The following is a 22,312-nucleotide window of genomic DNA, read 5'->3' on the forward strand; positions in this document are numbered from 1 at the left end:
TTTTCCTCGGGGTGTTCCTTTTCCTCCGGAGAATGGCTCCTTTCACAATTATGCTCTCTACCAGGAATCTATTATATGACCTGGTTTTTCCTCCAAAGACATCATTAATCATATGGTGAAACTGTACCTACAATTGAAAATAGCTGTTTTGTAAAATGCCACGGCCGGTGCTCAGGAATCATCAAGGTGAAAGAATCAGTCTTGTGTCTATCTTCTCCTTAAAATTACTCCTCTGCCCACTTCATCCCCTTTCTTCTAGGGAGAGTGACGTTGTTTGCTGTCTGCTTTCTTAAGATAATCACCTAGTCCTCCATAATGGGACTGTATCACAAAGCCCAGCGGTCTTCAGCGTCGTGTCGAGAGTGTCCCCCGTGCCACTTTCTGGGAGAAACTGTGAGGAAAAGCACCTCCGGCGGACCAGTGCCTTTGTTTTGTTTTGTTTTGTTTTTTTGGCCAGTCCTGGGCCTTGGACTCAGGGCCTGAGCACTGTCCCTGGCTTCTTCCCGCTCAAGGCTAGCACTCTGCCACTTGAGCCACAGCGCCGCTTCTGGCCGTTTTCTGTGTATGTGGTGCTGGGGAATCGAACCTAGGGCCTCGTGTATCTGAGGCAGGCACTCTTGACACTAGGCTATATCCCCAGCCCTGGACCAGTGCCTTTGGGATGGCAAGTGGTGGCTGGGTCTTGGCTTTGACTTTGACCTTGAGGACATCTTCAGCTCTTAGACCCCTACTTCCTTCACCAAGATCTGAATCAGTTGGACCAAGTGCTCTGAAAGCCGAGTCCCTCACAGACTCCCGTGCTCCCTTCCAGAAGGGTGGCAGCACCCAGCCCCAGGGGGACTGCTACAGTTAGCGCCACACCTCAAGTTGAACTTTTTCTTCTTTTAGTCAGTTGTGGGGCTTGAACTTAGGGCCTGGGCGCTGTCCCTGAGCTCTTCTGCTCAAGGCTGACCTTCTACCACTTGGAGCCACAACTCCACCTCTGATTTTTGAGTGGTTAAATGGAGATAACAGTCTCATGGGGACTTTTCTGCCCGGGCTGGCTTTGAACTGCGATCCTCAGATCTCAGCCTCCTGAGTAGCTCTACGATGACAGGTGTCAGCCACCGGTGCCCAGCCTCAAGTTGAACTTTCAAAGCTGAAAACAATTTGATAGAGGCAGCCAGGCGCGCCGGGGGGAACGGCATCAGAGGAGACGCTCCTGTGCTGAAGGTCACCTTGGAGCCACACAGACACGAAGAAGCCAAACTAAAATCATCACCGTGAAGCAAAACAAACGCAGGCAGGAGCTGGGATGTGACCTCTGGTTCACCAACTCACTGCATGGCCTGGGGAGGCCGGGGGTGGGGTGGCAGGGGGGGCGGGGGGAGAGGGCCTGAAATGGTCACCCATCACAGAAAGAACAAACACAGGAAAAGGAAGAACCTATGCGGGGGGGGGGGGTGACAAAGGAAGTGGAGATTGTGGACGCGCATGAGTAGAGGCCGAGGGAAGGCAAGGGAGGCCTTCAGTCTGGGCACAGGACCAGCCCGGCCACCGGGCTCTGTGCTAAGCCAAGCGGCCACGCAGTGCCGACTCGCTGCCCTCGTCCCCAGCACGGGCAGGCCCCTGGCCTCGGTTTCCGTCCTCCTCATCGAGAGGAAGATGAGCCGTTATTTCCAACCTTGAATTCATGCTGGAGTGGCAAACCATGTCGATTCTGAACTCTTTAAGGCCCCGGGAACAAAGGGGGACATGGGAGGACCGGGAAAGAGAAAGAAGACGGGAAGTTTCTGTGGTGGAGGAAGAAGAGAACTGGGGAAGAAGTCAGGCAGCAAATCCCACCCCGCTGGTTGAACAACTATCCACTGAGCCACCCCGGGCTGACCGCCTCGGTCATCCTCACCACCTCTGAGTCACAGGCGAGTCCCGCAGGGCCGCTTTCAGTTCCTCTCCCGCCTGAGAGTTCACTGCCGGGCAGGTGCCTACGCCGTGGCCAGCCCACTGAGCTGCCGCGAAGGCTGAGGGCTGGGCGGCCACAGCTGGAGGGGGGATGGAGCTCAGGGGTTGGGGCGGGCCTGCCACGCTCAAGGCCCCGGCTTTCACCTTCAACGCCAGAAACAAACGCAACGTCCTCTCCTTCTGGCTGAGCTTGGTTGTGGACGTGACCCCTTTAGCACCTGGAGAAGCATGGCGGGCAGAGGGTGGCGCGTGACGCTTGCCTACACTGGCCCAGCAGCTCCCGTGCCAGGCTTTGGGCACCGGTTGCAAAGCGGGGTGCCCCCGGATTTTCAAACATGGCAAGCCATCTTCACGCTAGAGACCCTCAGGACATCTCTAAGGCCGCGCAGGGCAGAAGGACAGGAATCACCCTCTGCCTCCCACGGGCTCGTCGGTGTGCCTATACGAAACCCACCTCACACATGTCCTTTCCTGTACAATTCTTCCTTCCAGTTGAGAAGGAAAAGATTGTGTCCTTGGGTTGAAATTCCAACGGAGTTCAGAGGATGGGCCCAAACCTAAGCCCGGTGCAGGATTTCTTTCTTAACAAAACAGGTTGGCATGCTTGCACATACGAGTGTCAGATAACAAGGCTACACAGTCAGCCCTTGAGAGTGGCAGGTCGGTTCTCGGTTGGGCCAACGCAGGCTGAATCACCCAACAAGCCCCGGGCTCCCGGGTCACAGGAATCCGTCTATCAAGGTGCCAAGAGTACGTTTACAACCAGTGGCTGGCTGCTTGGGCCAACAATCCCAGAAGCTTTGCTTCAGGAAGGCAGAAAAACAAAACACAAAGAAGAGAAGAGATAAAAACGAAAAGCAAACAGTCTCCCATGGTTGTCTTTAACAGAAGAAACAAGAGTCAAGTCTGGATTTAAATTGAGACCTGAGAGAGAGAGAGAGAGAGAGAGAGAGAGAGAGAGAGAGAGAGAGAGAGAGAGAGAGAGAGAGATTCTGCCAGTGGCACTTGTCACTTGGGCTGTCAAGAACTCCTCCTGGATTTCCAAGAGGAAGCCGGAGCCTGGCTCCTTCTGGTGATGTCTGCCGTGTTCTCGAGCTCATCCACCGCAGGACGGGTCCACTCAGGACCCAGTGACCTGCTCTCCGAGCAGAGGGAGCTAGAGAACAACACCCACAGAAGCAGCAGATGAGTCTGGAAGATGAGTCCTGACCCAGGCAGGCGCGGGTGCTCCGTGCTTGGGAAGTTCTAGAGCTAGCGACAGTTGCGTGGAGACTCACACTGCCAGGCCTCCGTCCCCTTCAGCACACCCCAGGTCGGGTGCAAAGCCCCGCATCACGTGGCTTTCTAGAAGTGACTGCAGCCCCACCCTCCCTCCGTTTCCACCCTTCTTAAAGTCACACGGTTCTCTTGGTCACCAGCACCACCTGCCCAAGAGTCCTTCCAATCACATCAAATAAAAAGGACAAGGCTACCCCAGAGGCGGCACCTGCCTTCCGTGTGGCTCTGAATGGCTTGGAAATGGTTGCGTCTGGAAAGCCTGACACAAACTAACACAGGGCATCGACCAGTGACGATCCTGAGTGCAGGCCAGAAACGACACGTGTGCATGATGTGCGTAAAACTGTTCATGCTGCCTGAGCATCCATCCGCCCTTGTCTGGAAATGGGAAATCCAAAATGCTCCAAAATCTCAACACACGCGGAAGGACCAAGATTCAGATACACTAAAAACACTGCCTAAGTTTACCTGCTGACCATGTAGATAAGATAGGTAAATATGAAACACAGGTGCAAGCTATGTTTATACTTGGGTCCTATCCCCAAGATATTACATTATGGGCATCCAAATAGTCCAAAATCTAAAAAAAGTTAAAAACCCCAAGTCTGAACTCCTTGTGGTCCTGAATATTTCCCAAGAGGGATACTGGCGGTGTAAAATAATAGCACAGAATTCCAGAGCTCGTCCCGCGCACCCTGCCTCTTTCACGGGTGAGAAGTCAGATGCAAAGAACTAAACGCACTGGCTGAGGCAGCAACAGCACTGAAACCCAACTTCCAGACCCGGATTTCCCCCCGACAGCCCTCCGCCTCCCGCTCGGGCTTCTCCGGGCTCCGCCAGCAAGGCAGCCCCCCGCCTACCTTTCTTCCTCCACCACGGGCCTTCGGGAACCGAGTAGGAAAGGTCCTTGAACTCGATGTTGACGGCTGCCCTCCGAGGCAGCGAGGAGAAGCGCTGGGCCTCCGTGAGGTTGTTGTCCACTTTCTTCAAGTGTCCGTTCAGAAGGTCCGTCTCGGCCTCCTCCAGGCCGCCGGAGACAACCTCGTCCACCGAGACACACACCGACTTGGGCTCCGTCATGGCGGCAGAGTAACCGCTGGCGTTCTAGAAAGCAAGGGGAGCGCCACACGGTGAGCGATTGCCGCGTGGGGAGAAAAGAGCATCGGAGACTGGCCGCTCGCCTCGATCACCCATTATGAATGGGGACGCGTGCTACGGAGGACTCGAGCCGCGGAGGGGAGGAGAGGGACTGTCCCCGACGGGGCACTGTCATACCCGATGGCCACTTTTCCCGCTAGTAAAAGAGACACTGGAGACAAAAATGATAAACGGGCCAAGCAAGACTTACTTGGCAATCATAAAATCAAATCACGAGACCATAATACATGAGTCACTTGGCCACCATGGAAAGTTACCTTTCTTCATTGTCCACTCATAAAATCCTTCATAAAGACAGACCAGGCTCCTAAGACACGTATAACTGAACACATCCTGTGCAGGATGGACTGTCCATGTAGTCCCTGCGGACTGTATCCAGTGTCACAGACAGTAACACCCTTCTGGGGGCGGGGGAGGAGGGGGGTTGGTCTTCATCTTTGCCATTCCCCAAGTCCCTCACCCCAATTTCATTATAGCACTGAGAAGTTGAAATGGTTCATTTTTTTTTCCTACTATGCAGACAAGGAAAATGAGGTACAATTTCAAAAGCCTACCACCAAAGGAAGGAGAAGAACTTTCAAACAATACGCGACAAAAACACTGAGATTCCCAGCGCCTCACCAGAGTACCTAACGCTTATAGCTAGCACTGTTTTGCAGTTATGGGGCTAGAACCAGCTCAGCCAGCTTTCTGCCATTAAGCCACACCCTGAGCCCCAAGCTTTGGCTTTTTACAGCTTCCACTGGGACTCAAACTCTAGCAGATGGGCCAAGACCCAAACTCATTTATGCAAAGAAAGGAATATGTTTTTCTAATAGCTTGGCAGCCCTAACCCGATCAATAAATTCAGGGGCCTCTAAACATAGCAGAACCCTGAGGGACAAACCCTATGCGGAACTTTCCCAACCGTCTCCTGAAGCAAGAGAGTCTGCCCTACAGTGCCCAAAGTTCGGGTCTTCCGCAACACTCTGCCACAATGCGGAGATGGGCCGCGCTGGGCAAGCCTGCCCTCACCATGCCAGACCACTGGGCCCCTCTGACTGCCACAGGGCCAGGGACACTGATGCAGTCATTTGTTACCTATGTATTCAATTGAGAGTTATCACCACCACCCCCTCCATTTAAGTGTTCCCTCCTGGCATGGGAACTGAATTCAAGGAGAGGCGTTCCACTGTGGTATTTAAGGGCTCCAAAGTCGATCTCTACGCTTGGGGGCCTTAAATACAAATATTAGGCTGGAAGGGGAATCCTGGACCTCTTGGTAATAGAAAAGGTAGTTTGGCATTTAGGAAGTTACACAGTGGCCTTGGGGTTGTTCACCTGTCATCCCAGATATGTGAGAGGAAGACGCGGAATGATTCTGGTCTAGAGCCAGTCCTGGGCAAAATCTAAAAGGCCTCATCTGAAAAATAACTAAAGCAAAAGCGGGGCGGACATTGTGGCTCAAGTGGAAAAACTCCTGTCTAGCAAGTGCAAGGCCATGAGGTCAAACCTCAGTACTGCCCCCAAAAAGAGACACGCACACATATACCACACACACGCGCACACACGCACACACACACACGTATGCATGCACAACTCTCAGGCATCTCCTACTTCTGAAGCCTTAGTCGAATCAAAACCTCACCACTGACTCATCTGCGTGACTAAACATCAAGGTACGGCGTAAAGCTCTGCGGAGTGGCGCCGTGGGCTGCGTCCAATGTCCACACAGCGCAGGTAGGTTCACAGTCCCGCTGTGACGTGACCGGCCTGTGTATGGCCGGAGCTCTTAAGGCAGGCTCTGCGTGTGCTTGGTGGGTGGGCGTCTCCCACGCTGGGGCTCCTGACCCAGTGGCTCTGGACCCCACCCCCATACCAATGTCCCCCTGCGTCCCAGAACCCACCCCCCAGAGCAGCACCAGACCTTTCCCCCGACCACTTCCCTGCCCTTTGGGGCCTAGGTGCTCTGTGTTTATAATCAAAGCACCAGGTCCGGCCTAGCTTTGGGATTGAAGAGGCTGGGGGGGGGGCGGGGGGGAGGCACTCCTTAAGGACTAGAGTAGCAAGGCAGCCAAGACAGGCCCTGATATCCATCCCCTCATCTAAGCCAAATTGCCAAGGCGCTGGCTCCAAGCCTGAGCCTGCTGCAGGCTCAGCTCCACGCGGGAAGGGCTCGGGGAAACTGACTGGGCAGCCCGTCTCAGTTTGGGGCTCCTAGAGATCACCCAACACAGATGTCCAACCCAGAGGAAGCCCAGGACAAGGGAGGTTCCTTCCTTCCCTCCTTTCCTTCCTTCCTTCTGGAAATCCACAGAAGCGGAGCGGTGTCGAACCACTCCCCCTGTCCTGTCCATCCACCAGTCCCGGGAAGTGTCAGCCATCGGGTCGACGTCAGGACGCTCCTGTTCCCCGAGCCCTTCCCTCACCCATGCTCGTTCATCCGATAAGCAGACCAGGCCAGCCGGCCAGACGCGGCTTCGTCGGCCAGCTCAGTACTGAGCCTCTGCGAGGAAAACAGGCAGCCATGGAAGAGGAGGTGACCACCCTGGAGCCTCCGGGCAGGCCCTGGGTACCGAGCTCAGGACAAGGCCCATCCGCAGAAAGAGGGCTGGGGTTAACAAGATGAGACGGGGCGGGGTCTGGAGTGGGGGCACGAGCTGCAGGAAGCATGCTGGGGTGTGGGCTGGGACCGAGAGGGGGAGGCAGGAGGCCCGGATGGATGTACAACGAAACGAGAGATACCAAGAGGGCCCAAATGGAGAAGAGCCTCGAGACTCAGAAAAAGATCTGACCTTACTAGAGGCCCGTGGGGAACCTGGGAGCCCCCCCCCCCCACATGGGTGCCAGGCCCTGACCTTCAGAACCTGTAAGACTGGGTGGGGGGGGTAGAGAAGTTAATGAGGCACAGGCCTGCAGGACAAAGCCGGGTGACTCAGTTGATTTGGGAGTGGTCTAGGGATGGAGAGCAGCCAGAGTCAGGTGCTTGGGCTGGAAGCATTAAGCAGTGCTGCCCTGTGCATAGCAGGTAAGTGACTGGAGACCACAGACACAGCCAATCCCATGATAACGGCTGGCCTTGAACTCCTGACTGAAGAGATGGTGCTCTTACCATCCCCATGGCGCTAACACCGGGAGGAGGGGAGCAGAGGTTACTGCCTGGTCTGTGACACTTTTAGGGGTGGCTGGCCCAGTTGGTGTCCAAGTCTCAGCTGGCTTTCGGGCCCTGCTCCATCCCAGCAAAGCTGGAGCAAGGCTTAGTTCTGTCTGCTGCACGTGGGTCATGGGTGGTACAAAAACCCACAGCAGACTGAGGAACCTGCACAGACCCCCCTCACAAACACCCGCTCCACAGCAACACGCAACCCCCCCCCTTCCTGCACCAGTGCCCAGTGGCCTCCCCAAGTAACAGAAACACAGAAACCTGTATGACCAGGGCAGCAGCCGGTCACTCCAAAGTAGACCAGCTCTCTGGAAACATCTTTGGATGAGAGCTGCCAGCAATGTAGGTTACTGCAAGCTTTTGCATGGTCTCCTGAGCTCATTAAAAATAAAACAAACACCTATTCCACACTGTTTATCCCAGGTTCCTGAGGCTCTGACTTTAACACAAACTCCCCTCGCCCCCAGACACACACACACACACACACACACACACACACACACACACGACACTGTGGAATACATGCAAATAGCAGTGAATTCGTTCCTGGTGCATAGCAGATGAGGAGGTGCAGGTCACACAGGTAAGACCCAAGTGGGACCATGCCTGTGGCCCCATGAGGATGTTTTCCAGCGAGTTCCGTGTGAATGCCGGGCTTGTGGGGGTGGCAGCGTAGACCCCCCTCCACACAGCGGCAGACCCGGGAGGGAGGGGAGAAGCAATGGCCTGGCATGCGGCTCTCTTCTCTGCTTCACTGCTACCAGCCCTGGTGCCCACATCGACGGCACCGCAGCTCTCCTGGACACATCCCGGGACAAGGCGTTGGCCCCTAACTCTCAGGGTGACTGTTCACAGGAAAAGTGACCCAAGTGTCACGCCCCGAGCCTCGCTGACAGGGCGGGCTGCACTGGGATGGCTGCTCAGAATGCTTCAGGCTCCAAACACATCTCACTGAGAACACCTGACCCACACATGTCTCCCCATGCCTGGGGACTCCAACTGTCCACCTCGAACTCGAGCCCCCTTCCAGGGCGCTTTCCTAGCTCAGCCCATCAGCCAGCACCAGCCACTCCTCAGGGCAGGAAGACGAGGAAAGCAAAGCCCAAGATTCTATCATTTCTCAAGGGCTCTTTCTTATAACTTGAACAGAACTTTTTTGTTTTCAGTGATGGCACTGGAGTTTGAACTCAGCACCCTGAGCTGGCTAGGCAGGTACTCTACCACTTGAGCCACACCCCCAGCCCCAGAACAAAACTTATTTATCTTTGGAGCCAGGGGCACCTGGTATCCTGGTGGATGGGGAGTCCTGGTGCAATTGGGTACCAAGTGCTGTTTCAAGACAGCCTGTCCAGCTGCAAGATCAGACAAGATGGGGGTGGTTGGGGTGGTCTGGCTGTAGACAGACGGACATTTTTAAATGAAAAGTTCTCTGCTTTGGGGGAGGAAAAAAAATTAATCCCTCCTCCCCAAATGAGCATTAGCAATCTCCATGTGAGAACAGGCAAGCGCTCTGGAGCTATGTCGAACCATAACATAACGTTCAATCAGTATGAAAAACATCTCTACCTGAAACGCGTTCTGATTCATTCCCCACACATACAAGTCGCCTGTGCAGCTCCGAAAGGGCTTAGGTACCCGAGCGCCTAGACTCCAAGCACCCGGGCGCCTAGACTGTAAGTACCCGAGCACTAGATCCAAGCACCCGAGCGCCCAGAAGATCCCACAGTTCCTACAGCTGCCACAAACATCCATCATGTTAATTTCCCCGCTAGCCCCATCATTTGGGAGCATCAAGCATAGGAACAAACGCACAAGTAAAGATTCCCAAATGCTACCCAAATGTCCAACTAGATAAGGGGAAAGAATAACTCCCTCCCCAGCTTCCTGTGTATGGGAAGGCTGGGATGGGGGCTAGCTGGGGGGGTGGGGGTGGAGGGGGGTCTCCTAGCCGGGCCTATCCATCCCCTAGCCAAAGCACCTCCAGGCGTGCGCGCCCCGGTCTGTGGGTTTACGCGAGATCATTACATAATGAGCTGGCCGCCCGGTATGTGCTACAGTAACCTGTTTGGAATCAGAGGATGCGGTTGTCACCGCGGAGCATGCGCACAAGAGCCGCTTACTTTTTTTTTTTTTCTAAGCTCAAGGCAAGAGGTAACTGTCGGTCAAATGCTGCTGAGCCCTGCTGACTTCAAATACAGGATGCTAAAAATGAAATAAAGGGGAGGGGCGGGTGGGGGGCGGGTGGGGCCCCCCACCCCACCCCCGCCACGCGCGTGGGGGGTGGGCGAGATAGTAAGCCGCGGATCGGGTCGAGGGCAGCCGCGGGGATGGGCTGGGTGGGTACCGAGGACTTGGCATGGGTACTCTAGCTGGCCTGAAATCGGGCACGGATGGATGGGTGCCTGCCTGCCTGCCTGCCCTGCGGGGCGCGGGGCGCGGGGCGCGGGGCGCGGGGCGCGGGGCGCGGGGCGCGGGGCGCGGGGCGCGGGGCGCGGGGCGCGGGGCGCGGGGCGCGGGGCGCGGGGCGCGGGGCGCGGGGCGGGACGCCCCCCCCCCCGGGATGAGCCGGGGCGGTGGGCTGCGGGGCTTCTCCCCGGGGTGAGGGGACAGACCCGGGCGTTCTCGTCCGCCCTGGGACCAGGGGGCTCGGGGCCACCCCGTCTTGGCCTGGGGAGAGGTGGGGTGCGCGCGCGCGCCCGGTCCCCAGCGGGGGCTCCCGGGGTGCGCCCGGCGGGCGGCCGCGGTCCTCCCGGGGCTCCGCCGCCCCCCCCCTTCCCCCCCCCTTCCCCAGCACCCCTCCGGGGCGGCCGGGCTCCGGCTCCGGGGAGCAGCGCCTCCTTTTGTTCCCGAGGGTGGCGCCGTCCCCGAGGCCGGGCACGGGACCCCGAGCCCCCCGGGCGGCCCCTCCGGGTGCCCGCTCCTCCGCGGCCCCTGGCGGCGCCCGGGCATCCGAGCGCGGGGTGGCCGCCCCCCCCCGGCCCGGGGGGTGATCCCCCCTCTCCCCCCCCCCCCGGGGCTCGGCACCCCGAGGCCGGGTCCCGCTCCCCTCGAAGCCCCAGCCCGGCCCGGCGTGGGAAAGCCCGGCTCACTCACCATGGCGGTGCCGACCGAGAAAGCGGCCATCAGACAGGCCATGCCCCGGGGGCGGCGGGGACGCGGGGGGCGCGCGGCGGGGCCCGGGCGGCGGGCGGGCGGCGGGGGCGCGGGGGGCTGGGGGGGGGCGCGCGCGGCGGGGCCCGAGCGGCGACGGCGGCTCCCGGCTCGGCCGCGGTGCCTGCCCGGGGCGCGGGCTCCGCTCGGGCTTAGGCTCGGCCCGCGCCCCGCCCCGCCCCGCCCCGCCCCGCCCCTCCCGCCCCGCGATTGGCCGGCGCCCGGGGGGGCGGGGCGCGAGCAGGTGCGCGTGCTCTTGTTTTGCTCCGGACCCCGCGGTCGGCGGCCCGCACGGGGGCCTCGAACGCGGGAACCCTGTCCTCCCGCCCTCGCCCAGGCCCGGAGGCCTTTGCCTAGTTGGTTGCGTGCTGGGACCGAACCCCAGAAGGTTTCCTCTCACCTCAGCACCCCTCCATCACTGCTCAGCCACAGAGCCCCTCTCTCTTTTCCTCCTCCCGGGCAGGGGGCAGCTCCCTGGGTGTCCCCCTCAAATCCAAAGAGGGGAAGCGGGTGCTCTGAGTTTAGGAAGGAGAGGACCTGCTTTCCTTTGGACGGTTGGCTTCTCTTGAGGAATTGAATCTGCCCCCCCCCCCCTCTTTTCCACGAGCTCTGATGAAGGAAAGCTTCCGTATTCCGAATGCTGCTGTCTGCTGTCAGGCCCGGGAGGGCAAGGGGACCTTGAGCATGCCGGACGGGAAGGCTGCCTAGAGAGAGGATTTGAATCCACAAGCTTCTCGTGGAGAGGAGATGGTTCTGGGGACAAGGGCCGCTGTCTAGCCTCGGGGACCCCCTACTTGCTTCAGGGGCGAGCTTCGCATTCAGGAGAGGAGATAGGGAAAGAAGAACAAGTGTGACCAGTCAAGTGACCTGGTGGCGCTGGACACTGCTCGTCCCGTGAGCCCCTGTGTTCTGTCCCTTACCCGTCCTACCACTCCTGGCCGCGTGTTCAAAATTTCCTTTTGGAAATGACCCCTCCTCTTCACTTTCCCCGTGTCCCCGCCCTGTGATTGGCCCCGGACGGCACTGGTGTCCACAAGGCGGCAGGAGGGATAGCAGTGTGAAAGCTGCTTTCTCCAGAGCCTGGAGAGGAGTTCCCGTGGCGCTTGCCTTTCACAGCCCCAGACTCTGACTTCAGCAGTCAAGTTAGGAGCCGAACTTGATCGAGGTACAACTGCACCCCCCCCCCCATTCATTGCACCCAGCGGTGTGTCCCGTGGTCCCCAGCACAGCCCAGGGCTGTGAGATACAGAAAGGGGGAGGGCGGGTAGGGGCAGCGGGAAGCAGAGGGAAGAGCCCGGAAGGCCGGGATGAGAAGATGCAGGAAGACAAGGATGCCAGTGGCTATGTCACAAACTAAGTTGGGAAGAGACGAAGGAAGGGCCACCCACAGATGGTTTCTGCCTGGCTCCGCCAGCACGGACCCAGGAAGGCAGGGTGGCGTTCCTATGCGGGTCTTCAAAGGAAGAAAGAGGAAACGCCATCTGGAAATGAATGACCTTCAAGCTAGATGATTATCCACGGGCACTGGAAAATTCCTGGAGGCCTCCTTACCCCACATAGTTAAAATGTGCTGTCACCTCCACGAAAGGCTCACACGAGAAAATAGCAGTAGCCCTGGGCTGCCATGTCTGCTTTTCCTTAGAGGGACACTGGGAACGCCAGGACATAGACCCCCGGACCCCATCCTTCCAGGAGCCAGCCGGCCTCCCCCTCCACCGCTGCCCAGTTCTATACTCCCAGCCTGAGGCCCCTTGGAGCTGGCAGGCCCCACCCAGACGCCAGAGAGGGCTCCTCCCCCCCCCCCCCCCCGCTCAGAATCCAGCACAGTAGTCCTATTTCTTGGACCAATCTACATTGTGGGAAAGACGAAGGAATTAGGATAGTTAAAACAAGTTTGACAAACAAAAAGAAGGGAAAATTAGTCTATACAATTTTTTTTTTTTTTAGCCAGGCACCAGTGGCTCACACCTGTAATCCTAGCTGCTCAGGAGGCTGAGATTTGAGAATCGTGGTTCAAAGCCAGCCAGAGCAGGAAAGTCTGTGAGGCTCTTGTCTCCACCAAAAACACTGAAAGTGGAGCTGTGGCTCAAATGGTAGAGTGCCAGCCATGAGGAAAAATGAAGCTCAGGGAAAAGTGCACAGGCTCAGAGTTCAGGCCCCAAGACTGGCACCTAAAAAATGGGGGGAGGGGGCTCCAAACTCGTTACAGAAATAAGTTTTATCAGGATATTTTGGCATTGTCAGGAAGATGGACACAAAGATCAGTGGAAGAGAACAGAAAATTCAGCTTCATTTGCATGCAAATGCCCATGTGATTTTTGTGGGGGGGGGAGTGGGAAGACAATACTGGAGTTTGAACTGAGAGCCTTAATCTTGCTAGGCAGGCAAGTCCTCTACCACTTGAGTCATGCCCGGCTCTCCCTCAAGTGATATTTAACACTGGATGAGGAGCAGCGGCGCTAAAATAATTAGATATCCATGGGGACAAAGCAAAAAGACAGAAGAACCTGAGCCTGAGTCTCACGGCAGATACAGAAATGGACCGTGGACTCAAAAGCCAAGCAGTAAATCTTGAAAAATAAAAAGAGAAAAAAAAGATCTAGGGTTAGACAAGCAGTTCTGAGCAAAGAAAGCATAATCCATACAATTAAAATTGATCCACGGAAAATGGAAAATGTCAACTCTGAGAAGGATCTGTTCAGAAGATGACAAAGTCAGCTATTGTCCAGCCAGCATCATATTGGACATAGGACTAGAACTGAGTACAGTGAAAGATTCTCAAAGTATAACTGTCAACCTCCCCCCAAAAATAGGCCGGAAGCATGAAGAAACATCTCACTGAAGAAAACACGTAGCTAACTAATGCACACGTCAGAGGACGCCCACAAGGCTAGCCAGTCCAGGAATGCAAATTAAAACCATCATGAAGTAACACTATACACCTGTTCAATTGCTAAAACAATAACACCGTGGCCACACCAGGTTCATCAACAGCAGATGTGAGGACGTTGAAAAACCAGACCAGGCCGCTCACACATCGCTGGAAATATAGAAATATATAGAAATATTCTTAAAATACTGGCGATGCGACAACTGCACTGGCTCCGGAGCACGGATTCCAGAGGCGCAAAGGCCTCCGTCCGCGCCACAGCCCGTGCGCCCAGGCCCGACGCGAATCTGAGGGTAGTGATGGAAGACCGGAACCGTCCGCCTTGCCTTCCACTGCGATCTGCCCGTGGGGTGGGATGCCACGGAGCGACAAAGAGAACGGGAACGGTGGAAAAGAGGTGTGACAACCTCAACAAATCCCCAGCGTATTCCTGAAGAGCAATCTCGAGGGGTTGTGCGCAGTCGCGTGCTCGGGACGACCAAGTTCCGCGGAGGAGGCGCGTGTGAGTGAGGCCGGGGCGGGGGGTAGAAGGGGAGAGGTTGAGGCTGTCACGGGGCGAGGGGAGGGAGCCTCGTGGGCTGAGATGTGCTCTCTCTCCCTGGTTGCCAGTGTCAATATTGTGGTGGTGACACTGGGCTACGGTTGTGCAAGGAGTGACCGCTGGAGGCACTGGGGAAAAGATGTACCCCCGTGTCTTGCGCTCGTTCCGAAAACCGTGCCCGAGTCTCCGTGTACCTCAAAACCGAAAGGCGAGTGTCTAAGTGTCACGGGGTGGGGGGGGCAGGGGGGCCCTTGAGTGGGGCTGCGTCCAGCACCCCCCGGCCGTTCAGGACCAGCGCTGGGAAAGGGGATCCCTGGGACTCTTTGGTCAATTGTCAGCTTGGTCAAGTGAGGGCAGCCCCGCTCCTCCTCCACAGAAGGACACAGAGGAGGCAGCAGGTGTAAGGAAAGAGGCCCCGCAAACCCCAACAGAGATGGAAGGAAAGGCAGGATGAGTGCTCCCCACCTGGGGCTCTGAGGGGCCGCGGGGAGACATCGTCACTGACTGTGAGGTCCAGGCTTCACTCAAAACCTTGCTTTACCAGCCAGTGGGGGGTGGGGGGGGTCTAAACACATTGCCCTGCGCGCCTACTAATTAAGAAAGCCGAAATTCAGATTATTGGCAGCAGAGAGGAGAAGGGGAGGAGAGCTGTGTGCAGTCCTTGTCCGCAGTCCCACCCTCCCTGCCGTCCCAGGGTTTCACTGCTCGGCCCCCCTGTACCCCCGCCCCCCGTGGCTTTGCCATTCTTTGCTCTCTGATTGACAAGCTCGCCGTTAACCAGGAAGACGCCCTCGACTGATGGTCAGCCCACCGGAATTGCATATCCGTGGTGTCCTTCCCTCCCAAGTCCTCCAGGCGGCCCTGGGGGAGGCCCTGGGGGAGGCCCTGGGGGAGGCCCTGGGGGAGGCCCTGGGGGAGGCCCTGGCTCCCGCACTCGGGAGCAGGAGCGGCCCGGCTGGCTCTCCGCTGTGCTTCCTTCCGCAGTCCTGCTTCCTGGAGCCAGGCGGTGGCAGCCCCTTCCCAGGCCCAGGGACCCTCACGGGCCACGGCATCGCGACAAGGTGGTCGGAAGAGTCCCAGCCTGCGGCGTCCAGTCCCCAGAATGGCGCCTGAAAGGTGGATCGTGAAGGGGCAGAAAGACAAGAGACCCATGACCCCTAGCGTGCCTCTGGCCGGCTCATCCGGGAGCAAGTCCTCAGGGGTTACCTCTCCCCGCCCCCGCCCCCCCCCCCGCGTTTCCTGGTCTCTGAGGGGTTCTCCTTGCACCCCTCAAGTCTACCCGATGTCTTCTAGAGAAGCACCCGTGGTACGTTTTTGACTGATTGTAAGTCACAGATCTCACGCCCAGGCTGAAACCCCAAATGATTCTTCGCTGTCTACACTGTGGGAGGCCTGGCTTACAGCCCGTTACTTACATTTCTCCTGTGCCTGTGTATATATTTACGAGAGCAGCATTTTGTCCGTGATTCAGGCACAGACAGGAGTAAACACACCCTGGAGTCTGTCACCAAGCGGAGCCTCGGCTCTGAAGTCTAGCACTGCGCAATCCCCCTAGGGAAGGGGTTCCGGGGGAAGGGGTTCCGGGGGAAGGGGTTCCGGGGGAAGGGGGCGCGGGGCAGCAGAGCCCCGACCTTCCCCCGGCAGACATGCAAAACAACCCCACACCACAAGCCGCCCCGTTTCCGTTTTCCCATCTTGTGCGGCGAGGAGAATTGTTTCAGATGCGTGTGATTCAGCCACCTGGTGACATATTGCTTATTTAACGGTTTCCTCAGAAGCAGGAAGGCGTGCGGTTACTCCCGGACAGTGCCCTTTCCTCCCATAAAACAGCTGCCTAGTCTGACCCCAGTGGTCAAACGTTAAAAAAAAGTCGACTTATTTGTTGGGCCTGGGCGGCTCGTGCCTGTAATCCTGGCTACTCAGAAGGCTAAGACCTGAGGCCTGCGGTTCAAAGCCAGCCCAGGCAGGAGAGTCTGTGAGACTCTTCTCTCCAGTCAACCAGCGAGAATCTGGAGGTAACGCGGTGGCTCAAGTGGCAGAGCACTCGCAAGAGCTCAAGAGACAGTGCCCAGGCCCCAAGTTCAAGCCCCAGGACCAGCGCGCGCGCACGCGTGCGCACACACACACACACACACACACACACACACACCTGCCTATTTTCCACTTTTTCTCAGATTATGGGATCTGAACTGGTGAGCGTGGCAGAATGTTTTTTGACCCCAAACATTGAAAACAATTTCAGGGAGCACTAGCCAGAGAGACAGCAGGAGAGAAGTGGAGAGAAACGCCGGAGAGAAGCAGACAGAGGGACAGAGAACGGTTAAAGAGAGACGGGAAGAAAGAGCGAGGGTCCTGGGCGAGCTAGACCGCCGAGGACAAGCCTGCGGCCGGGCACTCCCTCCACTCCCTCCACCCTGGGAGGCTCTGGAACCTTCCAATCATTTTGCCAGATGACCCACCCAGCCCTGGCTGGCCCCATTCACCAACCCGGAGCCCTGGGGACCCACTCGCCCCGCGTGACTGGGTCACCCTACTGCTCTGCGCTGGGCCGTGTGCACAGCTTTTTGTCTGTGGTTCATTCTGGATCTTTCTGTTGCTCTATGACTTGGGCACTGCCGCTTCATTCAGTCTCGACTGCCCCTATCCAAATATCCCTTTGAGTTTCCAGAATGTCCTTTTGATGCCTTTTATAAACTCCTTTTCCTGCTGAAACTCTCTTTTGCAGTGTGTGTGTGTGTGTGTGTGTGTGTGTGTGTGTGTGTCTGTGTGTGTGTGTGCACACGCCACTACCAGGGCTTCCTTCGCTTTTTTGCTCAAGGCTAGTAGTGCTCTTCCACCTGAGCCACAGCTCTACTTCTTGCTTCTTGCTGGTTAGCCGGGGATTAGAGGCTCTTGGGTTGGTCTGCCTGGGCTGGCTTTGAACTGCGATCCTCAGATCTCAGCCTCTTGAGTGGGATTACAGGGGTGAACCGTCGGATTAACCACGCGGCTCTTCCTGGCCCGCCTTTGCCTGCTCATTCCGTTCTCCGAACCCTCCTCCAGCCGGTTTCACCGGGGGACCAGTGAGGCCTGCCCCACCCCCATCCGCGTGGCCTCTCCCCCGCCCCCCCCCCCCGTGCCCTGCCTGCTGCTCCTCTCTTCCCCAGTCCGTTACCACATCGCCAGGCACCAGCCACGTCCTGAATAAAACGCCAACGCAGTCGGCTTGAGGGCAGCGAGGACTCCGGCCTAGGAGGGCAGGGCTGGGGTGTCTGTGTCCCCCCACAACAAACGATGTGGAAACCAGGCTTGGGAAACACCAGGTCTGTGTTTTAAGAAATCATTTTCACCATTTTCCTCGAACCGGCCCGTGCCCACTGAAGACGTCCAATCCCCTCCGCCCCACCCCCACCGGCTGTGTGGGTGGTGGGGGCAGCCCAGAGGCTTGAACCCGAGCCCGAGTCGTTAGGATCCCGTAGTGTCCTCACTCAGGGCCAGCATTTGGCCAGGGGAGCCGCAGCTGCATCTCCCGCCTTTGGGGGGCCCCTTGGAGCGGGAGTTCCCCAGGCCTTCCCGCCTGGGCCTGCTTCAGATGGGGCCCTCGAGCCTCGGCCTCCTGATTAGCTGGGATGGCAGCCGCGGGCCACTGGCTCGTCCGCCGCGTTCGGATCCACAGGCTGAGCGCGTGACGCTCGCGGTCTACACCCACACAGATGGGCCCTCGTGCTCGTTTAACTCAAGCGGCGGCGCTGCGCGTGGTTCAAGCTCCGTTCTCTGAACACGAAGGTGGCAGTGGCCCCCACGTTGCATGAGCGTGGGGCGTGGCGTGGCGTGACGAGGAAATCAGTGCCACGCCAGCCGACACCCCGAGGCGGAGCCCCCCGGCCCAGCTGCGGAGGCTCGGTCTCTGGAAGCTTCCTGAAGGTCTGTGGAGATGGCCGACTGGCGTGTGCACAGGTGGGGTCCGTATCACTGCAGCCACGTGGGGGGGGGGGGGCCAGGCCGCCTCTCCACCGGCTTCCCCTGCCAGGCTGCCCAGCCTGAGCTCCGGGAGGGCGGGAGGGGTGGCGGGGCCGGGCGGGGCTGTGAGGGCCCTGGACCGAGGCCGTGAGGGCGGAGCCAGGGCCCCAGGGCCACCGCCCCCTCCGTGCCGGGGTCTGCGCCTGTCCCGCGGGGCTCGCAGGCTGGACTCCCAGCCTCTGCCGGGACAGGTGGACGCGGGGAGCGGCCGGGCGCGGGAGGCCACACAGCCTGGCTGGCCTTCCACCGAGGCCGAAGGACGCGGGCCGCACCGCAGGGCCTCCGCCTGGGCGGTCAGATCCCGCCCGCCTGGCTGGACGGGCAAGGCCGCCTCCCACCCCGATGCCCTCCTCCTCCTCCTCCACCACCACCCCCACCTCCTCCTCCTCCTCTTCCTCTTCCTGCATCTCCACCTCCTCCTGCTCCTCCTCCTCTTCCTGCATCTCCACCTCCTCCTGCTCCTCCTCCTCTTCCTCCACCTCCTCCACCTCTACCTCCTCCACCACCAGCACCTCCTCCTCCTCCTCCTCCTCTTCCTCCTCCTCCTCCTCCATCTCCTCCTCCTCTTCCTCCTTTACCTCCTCTTCCTCCTCCTCATCCTTCGCCACCTCCTCCTCCTCCACCTCCTCTTCCTCCTCCTCCATCTCCTCCTCCTCCTCCTCCTCCACCTCCTCCTCCTCCTCCTCCACCTCCATCACCAACTCCACCTCCACTTGTCATAACTCCGTGAGCTCAACCAGCCTTAGGTTAAAAGTATTGGGGGGAAACGTGCCTGTATTGGACATGCACTGATCTGTTTTTCTTTTTATTCTTCTCTAAGCCATAGAGTATAACGACGATTACATAGTACTTACACGTCATTTACAAACCATTCGCTTGCCGTTGGCATCGCACTGGTGTCCTGAGTAATGAGAGATGATTTAAAGTACACGGAGAGGAAGCTCAGCTCCGTGTGAACGCGGCGCCATTTGTGGAAGGGCCTGGACGGCTGGACTTTGGTGTCGCGGGAGGGCTGAGAACCCACCCTCAGAGAACGAGTGCGCATAGAAGACTCACTGTCGTGGCCGAAGAAGCAGTTTCGCTCCATCCCAGCGGAGCTGGAGGGCGTCTGGGGCACGGGCGGGGCGCTGCCCCGCCAGGCTCCCGGCTCCTGCCTGTGCTCCTCGAAAGCCAGGCCGCAGCCGGGCGCCAGCGGCTCTCGCCCGTCATCCCAGCCGCTCAGGAGGCTGAGTCCTCAGCACGCCGGTTCAAAGCCGGCCCTCGGCAGGCAGCTCCACGAGACTCACCTCTCTCCACCAGAAAGCCAACCGTGGGGCTGCGGCTCAAGGGGTCGAACACCAGCCTTGAGTGAGAAGGTGAAAGGGCAGAGCCCAGACCCTGAGTTCGAGCCCTCGCGCCAGCACAACACAAACGCAAAACAAGAAATCACCCAGGAGACCCGGAGCAGAAGGCGCTCCGTCGGCAGGACATGGGCGCCCGGAGGTCTCGTCTCGGGGCGTGGAGCGGGCTCTTCACCCAGTGCGCGGGCCGCCGGAGGAAGAGCTCCGGGCTCCCGTCAGCCCCCACCCGCCCTGGTCCAGAAAGGCAAAGCCTGCAGGCTGCCCCGTCAGCTGCTCGGCCCACAATGGCGATACACATCTGTGCCCAAAGCGCTGGCAGCCCCCACACAGCCACGCCAGCGCTTCCGTGGGCTTTTTGTTCAGCATGAAGCAGGGCACTTTCCCCATCGGCCCCGAGGTTAGGTTCCCAGGCCAGTCTGCAAAAGCCTGATTCTGTTTCGTTGGCGGATAGATTGTATCCCGGCCACAACTGGAGGTACCAAATCCTGAGACTCGGTGCCAAGGGCTGCATGGGGCCCGCCGGGTCGGAACGGATCCAAATCCACCCTGGAGAGCTGACCTCCAAGGCTCCATCTCTACCCAAACGAGAGGCGCCAGCAGCTTTGGGAATACAGGGCTCCCTCTGGTCCAGGTAGCGTTTCACACACAACCGGGGGTCTAAGCGAAGCCGGAGGGTGGTCTGTACCCGCGGGGCGGGGGTGGGGGGGCAGCTCCAGGGCCTCAGGGGTGAGCTGGGGAGGGAGGGTAGGAAGATTCCCGGTCCCAGACCGTGTACCCTTTGCAGGCAAAGGGCTGGGTTAGCACAATGACTTCTGAAGGCGCAGACGAGGGTGCTGAGCTGGTTCCAAACTCTTCCACGCTGGAAGACGGAGCTGCCGGTCAGCCCAAGGGACCAGCCCAGAGGAGGAGAAGGCCGCAGCGAGCGTCGAGTGCACATGCCCAGGCTGACCGCGCGGTGGGCCAGAGATTCCAGCCAAGGCCGATCTCAGCAAGGCCCATGCTCGATGCTCTGATTGATTAGTGATGTCTGCCATGGGCGGACATGGGAGTATGCACGGCATTGGCCGACCCCGGCCACGCTTTCACAGGGGAGACGGGGAGGTCCCGCCAGGCTTGTAGATCCCCCCACGGGAAGATGTGTTCTTAAGCACTCGTGATTGTTCCCCGATTTCTGTCAGAGAAGCGTTACATGCCGTGGGCTCTGTGAGGGAGAAGAGGGGTCATAGTCTTACTGAAAGGTTTTGCCTCCTGCGTGTGAAAGGCGGTGCTGTGTGGCTGGCCAGTCACCATGGCTGGGGAGGTGACGACTCCAGGCCTCGAGCCTGGTTTTCAGACATTAAAAAAAAAACAAAAACAAAAATCTTCACCGGCCTTGGGGTAGAATCCTCCCATTCATTCTTCCCATGTATCTGGGATTGCAAACTAAGCTAGGTCCTTTCACAAGCGTATTTTTTTAATTTTATGTTTTAGACCAGTGTCCAGAAAAGTTAACCCCATAGCACCCTGGGCAGTTCCTACGAATCACCCTTGAATTTTCGCTTTAATTTTATCTCCCCGTATTTAATGCCCCTTTAAAGTCGCGTGGATATTAATGTACAAAGGGAGTTAAATAATTTCTTAATGTTTTTGACTAGTTTACAACATAATTCAAAAACCTCAATGTCGAGCTGGGCATTGGTGGTTCAGGCTGAAATCTGAGGATGTCGGTCTGAAGCCAGACCGAGTATGAAAACCCATGAGACTCTAGTCTCCAATCAGCCATGGAAAAGCCAGAAATGGGAGATATGGCTCAAGCGGTAGAGTGCCAGTGTTGAACAAAAAGCCAAGTGGGAGCGCAAGCCCCTGACAACCCAGTAAACACGAAAATGAGGACAGCGTGCTAAGCCCAGGACAGGCACTGACAGACCGGGACCAGCTGCGCTCCATGCCTGCGTGTGTGCCCGTCATCTTGCTGCCCGTCTATTCCAGCTAGGGCTCCCTCAAACAAGTGCATTTAAACTCCGTTTCCTCCTGGCCACTGGCCCAGCCTTGTTCCTTGGACAGAGGAGTCTGAGAAAATCCTGTGCCTTCCCCCACGGGTGCCTGCAAATTCAGGCACAAAGTACCCAGAACAACGTCCTACAAATTTAGCGTCCAAGAAAATATGCGTGTTTTCAAGTGCATGCAGAGCTGGTTAAGTAACTATAAATGAAGTTCTTAAAAGGCTTCGGCACATTTTGTAAATCGCAACCATCCAGAACAGGTCCTTCGATGTGAAGGTAATTAAGTTAGAAACTGATGCAGACAACTTCAAAAGTGTGCTTAGGAAATGAAAATGTTGGGTGAGGAATGACGGCAGAAATGATAAGATATTCCAGGTTGGCCAGAACACATGGATTGTGTAGCAGATGTAGCAAAACATCCCAAGAAGTATGAAAGAGAGAGAGAGAGAGAGAGAGAGAGAGAGGAAAAAGATCAGCATACTCCAAAGTAGGTGTTCTGTACAGACTAGTAGATCTGCAGCAAGTGTGACATAGGAGAGGGGAAGGAGAGAGGAGAGGAGGAGGGAGGGAGCAGATCATGACCAATGAGAATGAAAAGGAGATTTAATCACAGCCAAGATGAAAACACACTAAGAGACACTGTGAACCATCTTAAACCAGCGAATCTGAAAATAGCAATGGATGTGTAATTTTAAGAAAGGTAAAAATCAGGGCTGGGAACGTGGCCTAGTGGTAGAGTGCCTGCCTCGTATACATGAAGCCCTGGGTTCGATTCCCCAGCACCACATATACAGAAAAAGGCCAGAAGTGGCGCTGTGGCTCAAGTGGCAGAGTGCTAGCCTAGAGCAAGAAGAAGCCAGGGACAGTGCTCAGGCCCTGAGTCCAAGGCCC

General features: G+C 57.7%; 1 protein-coding gene across 2 annotated transcripts in view; it reads right to left on the reverse strand.

Moving 5' to 3' along the window:
* Nucleotides 1–10,726, reverse strand: part of Abcg1 (ATP binding cassette subfamily G member 1) — a 38,132-nt gene extending 27,406 nt beyond the window's left edge. For both annotated transcript variants that reach the window (XM_048346197.1, XM_048346196.1), the window contains exons 1-2: nucleotides 10,613–10,726; nucleotides 4,080–4,323 (exon numbers count right to left, since the gene is read on the reverse strand). In XM_048346197.1, coding sequence (XP_048202154.1) covers nucleotides 4,080–4,323; nucleotides 10,613–10,654 — 286 coding nt within the window. In that variant the 5' untranslated portion in view covers nucleotides 10,655–10,726. The remainder of the gene's footprint in view (nucleotides 1–4,079; nucleotides 4,324–10,612) is intronic.
* Between the last annotated feature and the right edge of the window lie 11,586 nt (nucleotides 10,727–22,312).

The sequence above is a fragment of the Perognathus longimembris genome, chromosome 5, assembly GCF_023159225.1.
Source record: "Perognathus longimembris pacificus isolate PPM17 chromosome 5, ASM2315922v1, whole genome shotgun sequence".
NCBI classification, from domain to species: Eukaryota; Metazoa; Chordata; class Mammalia; order Rodentia; family Heteromyidae; genus Perognathus; species Perognathus longimembris.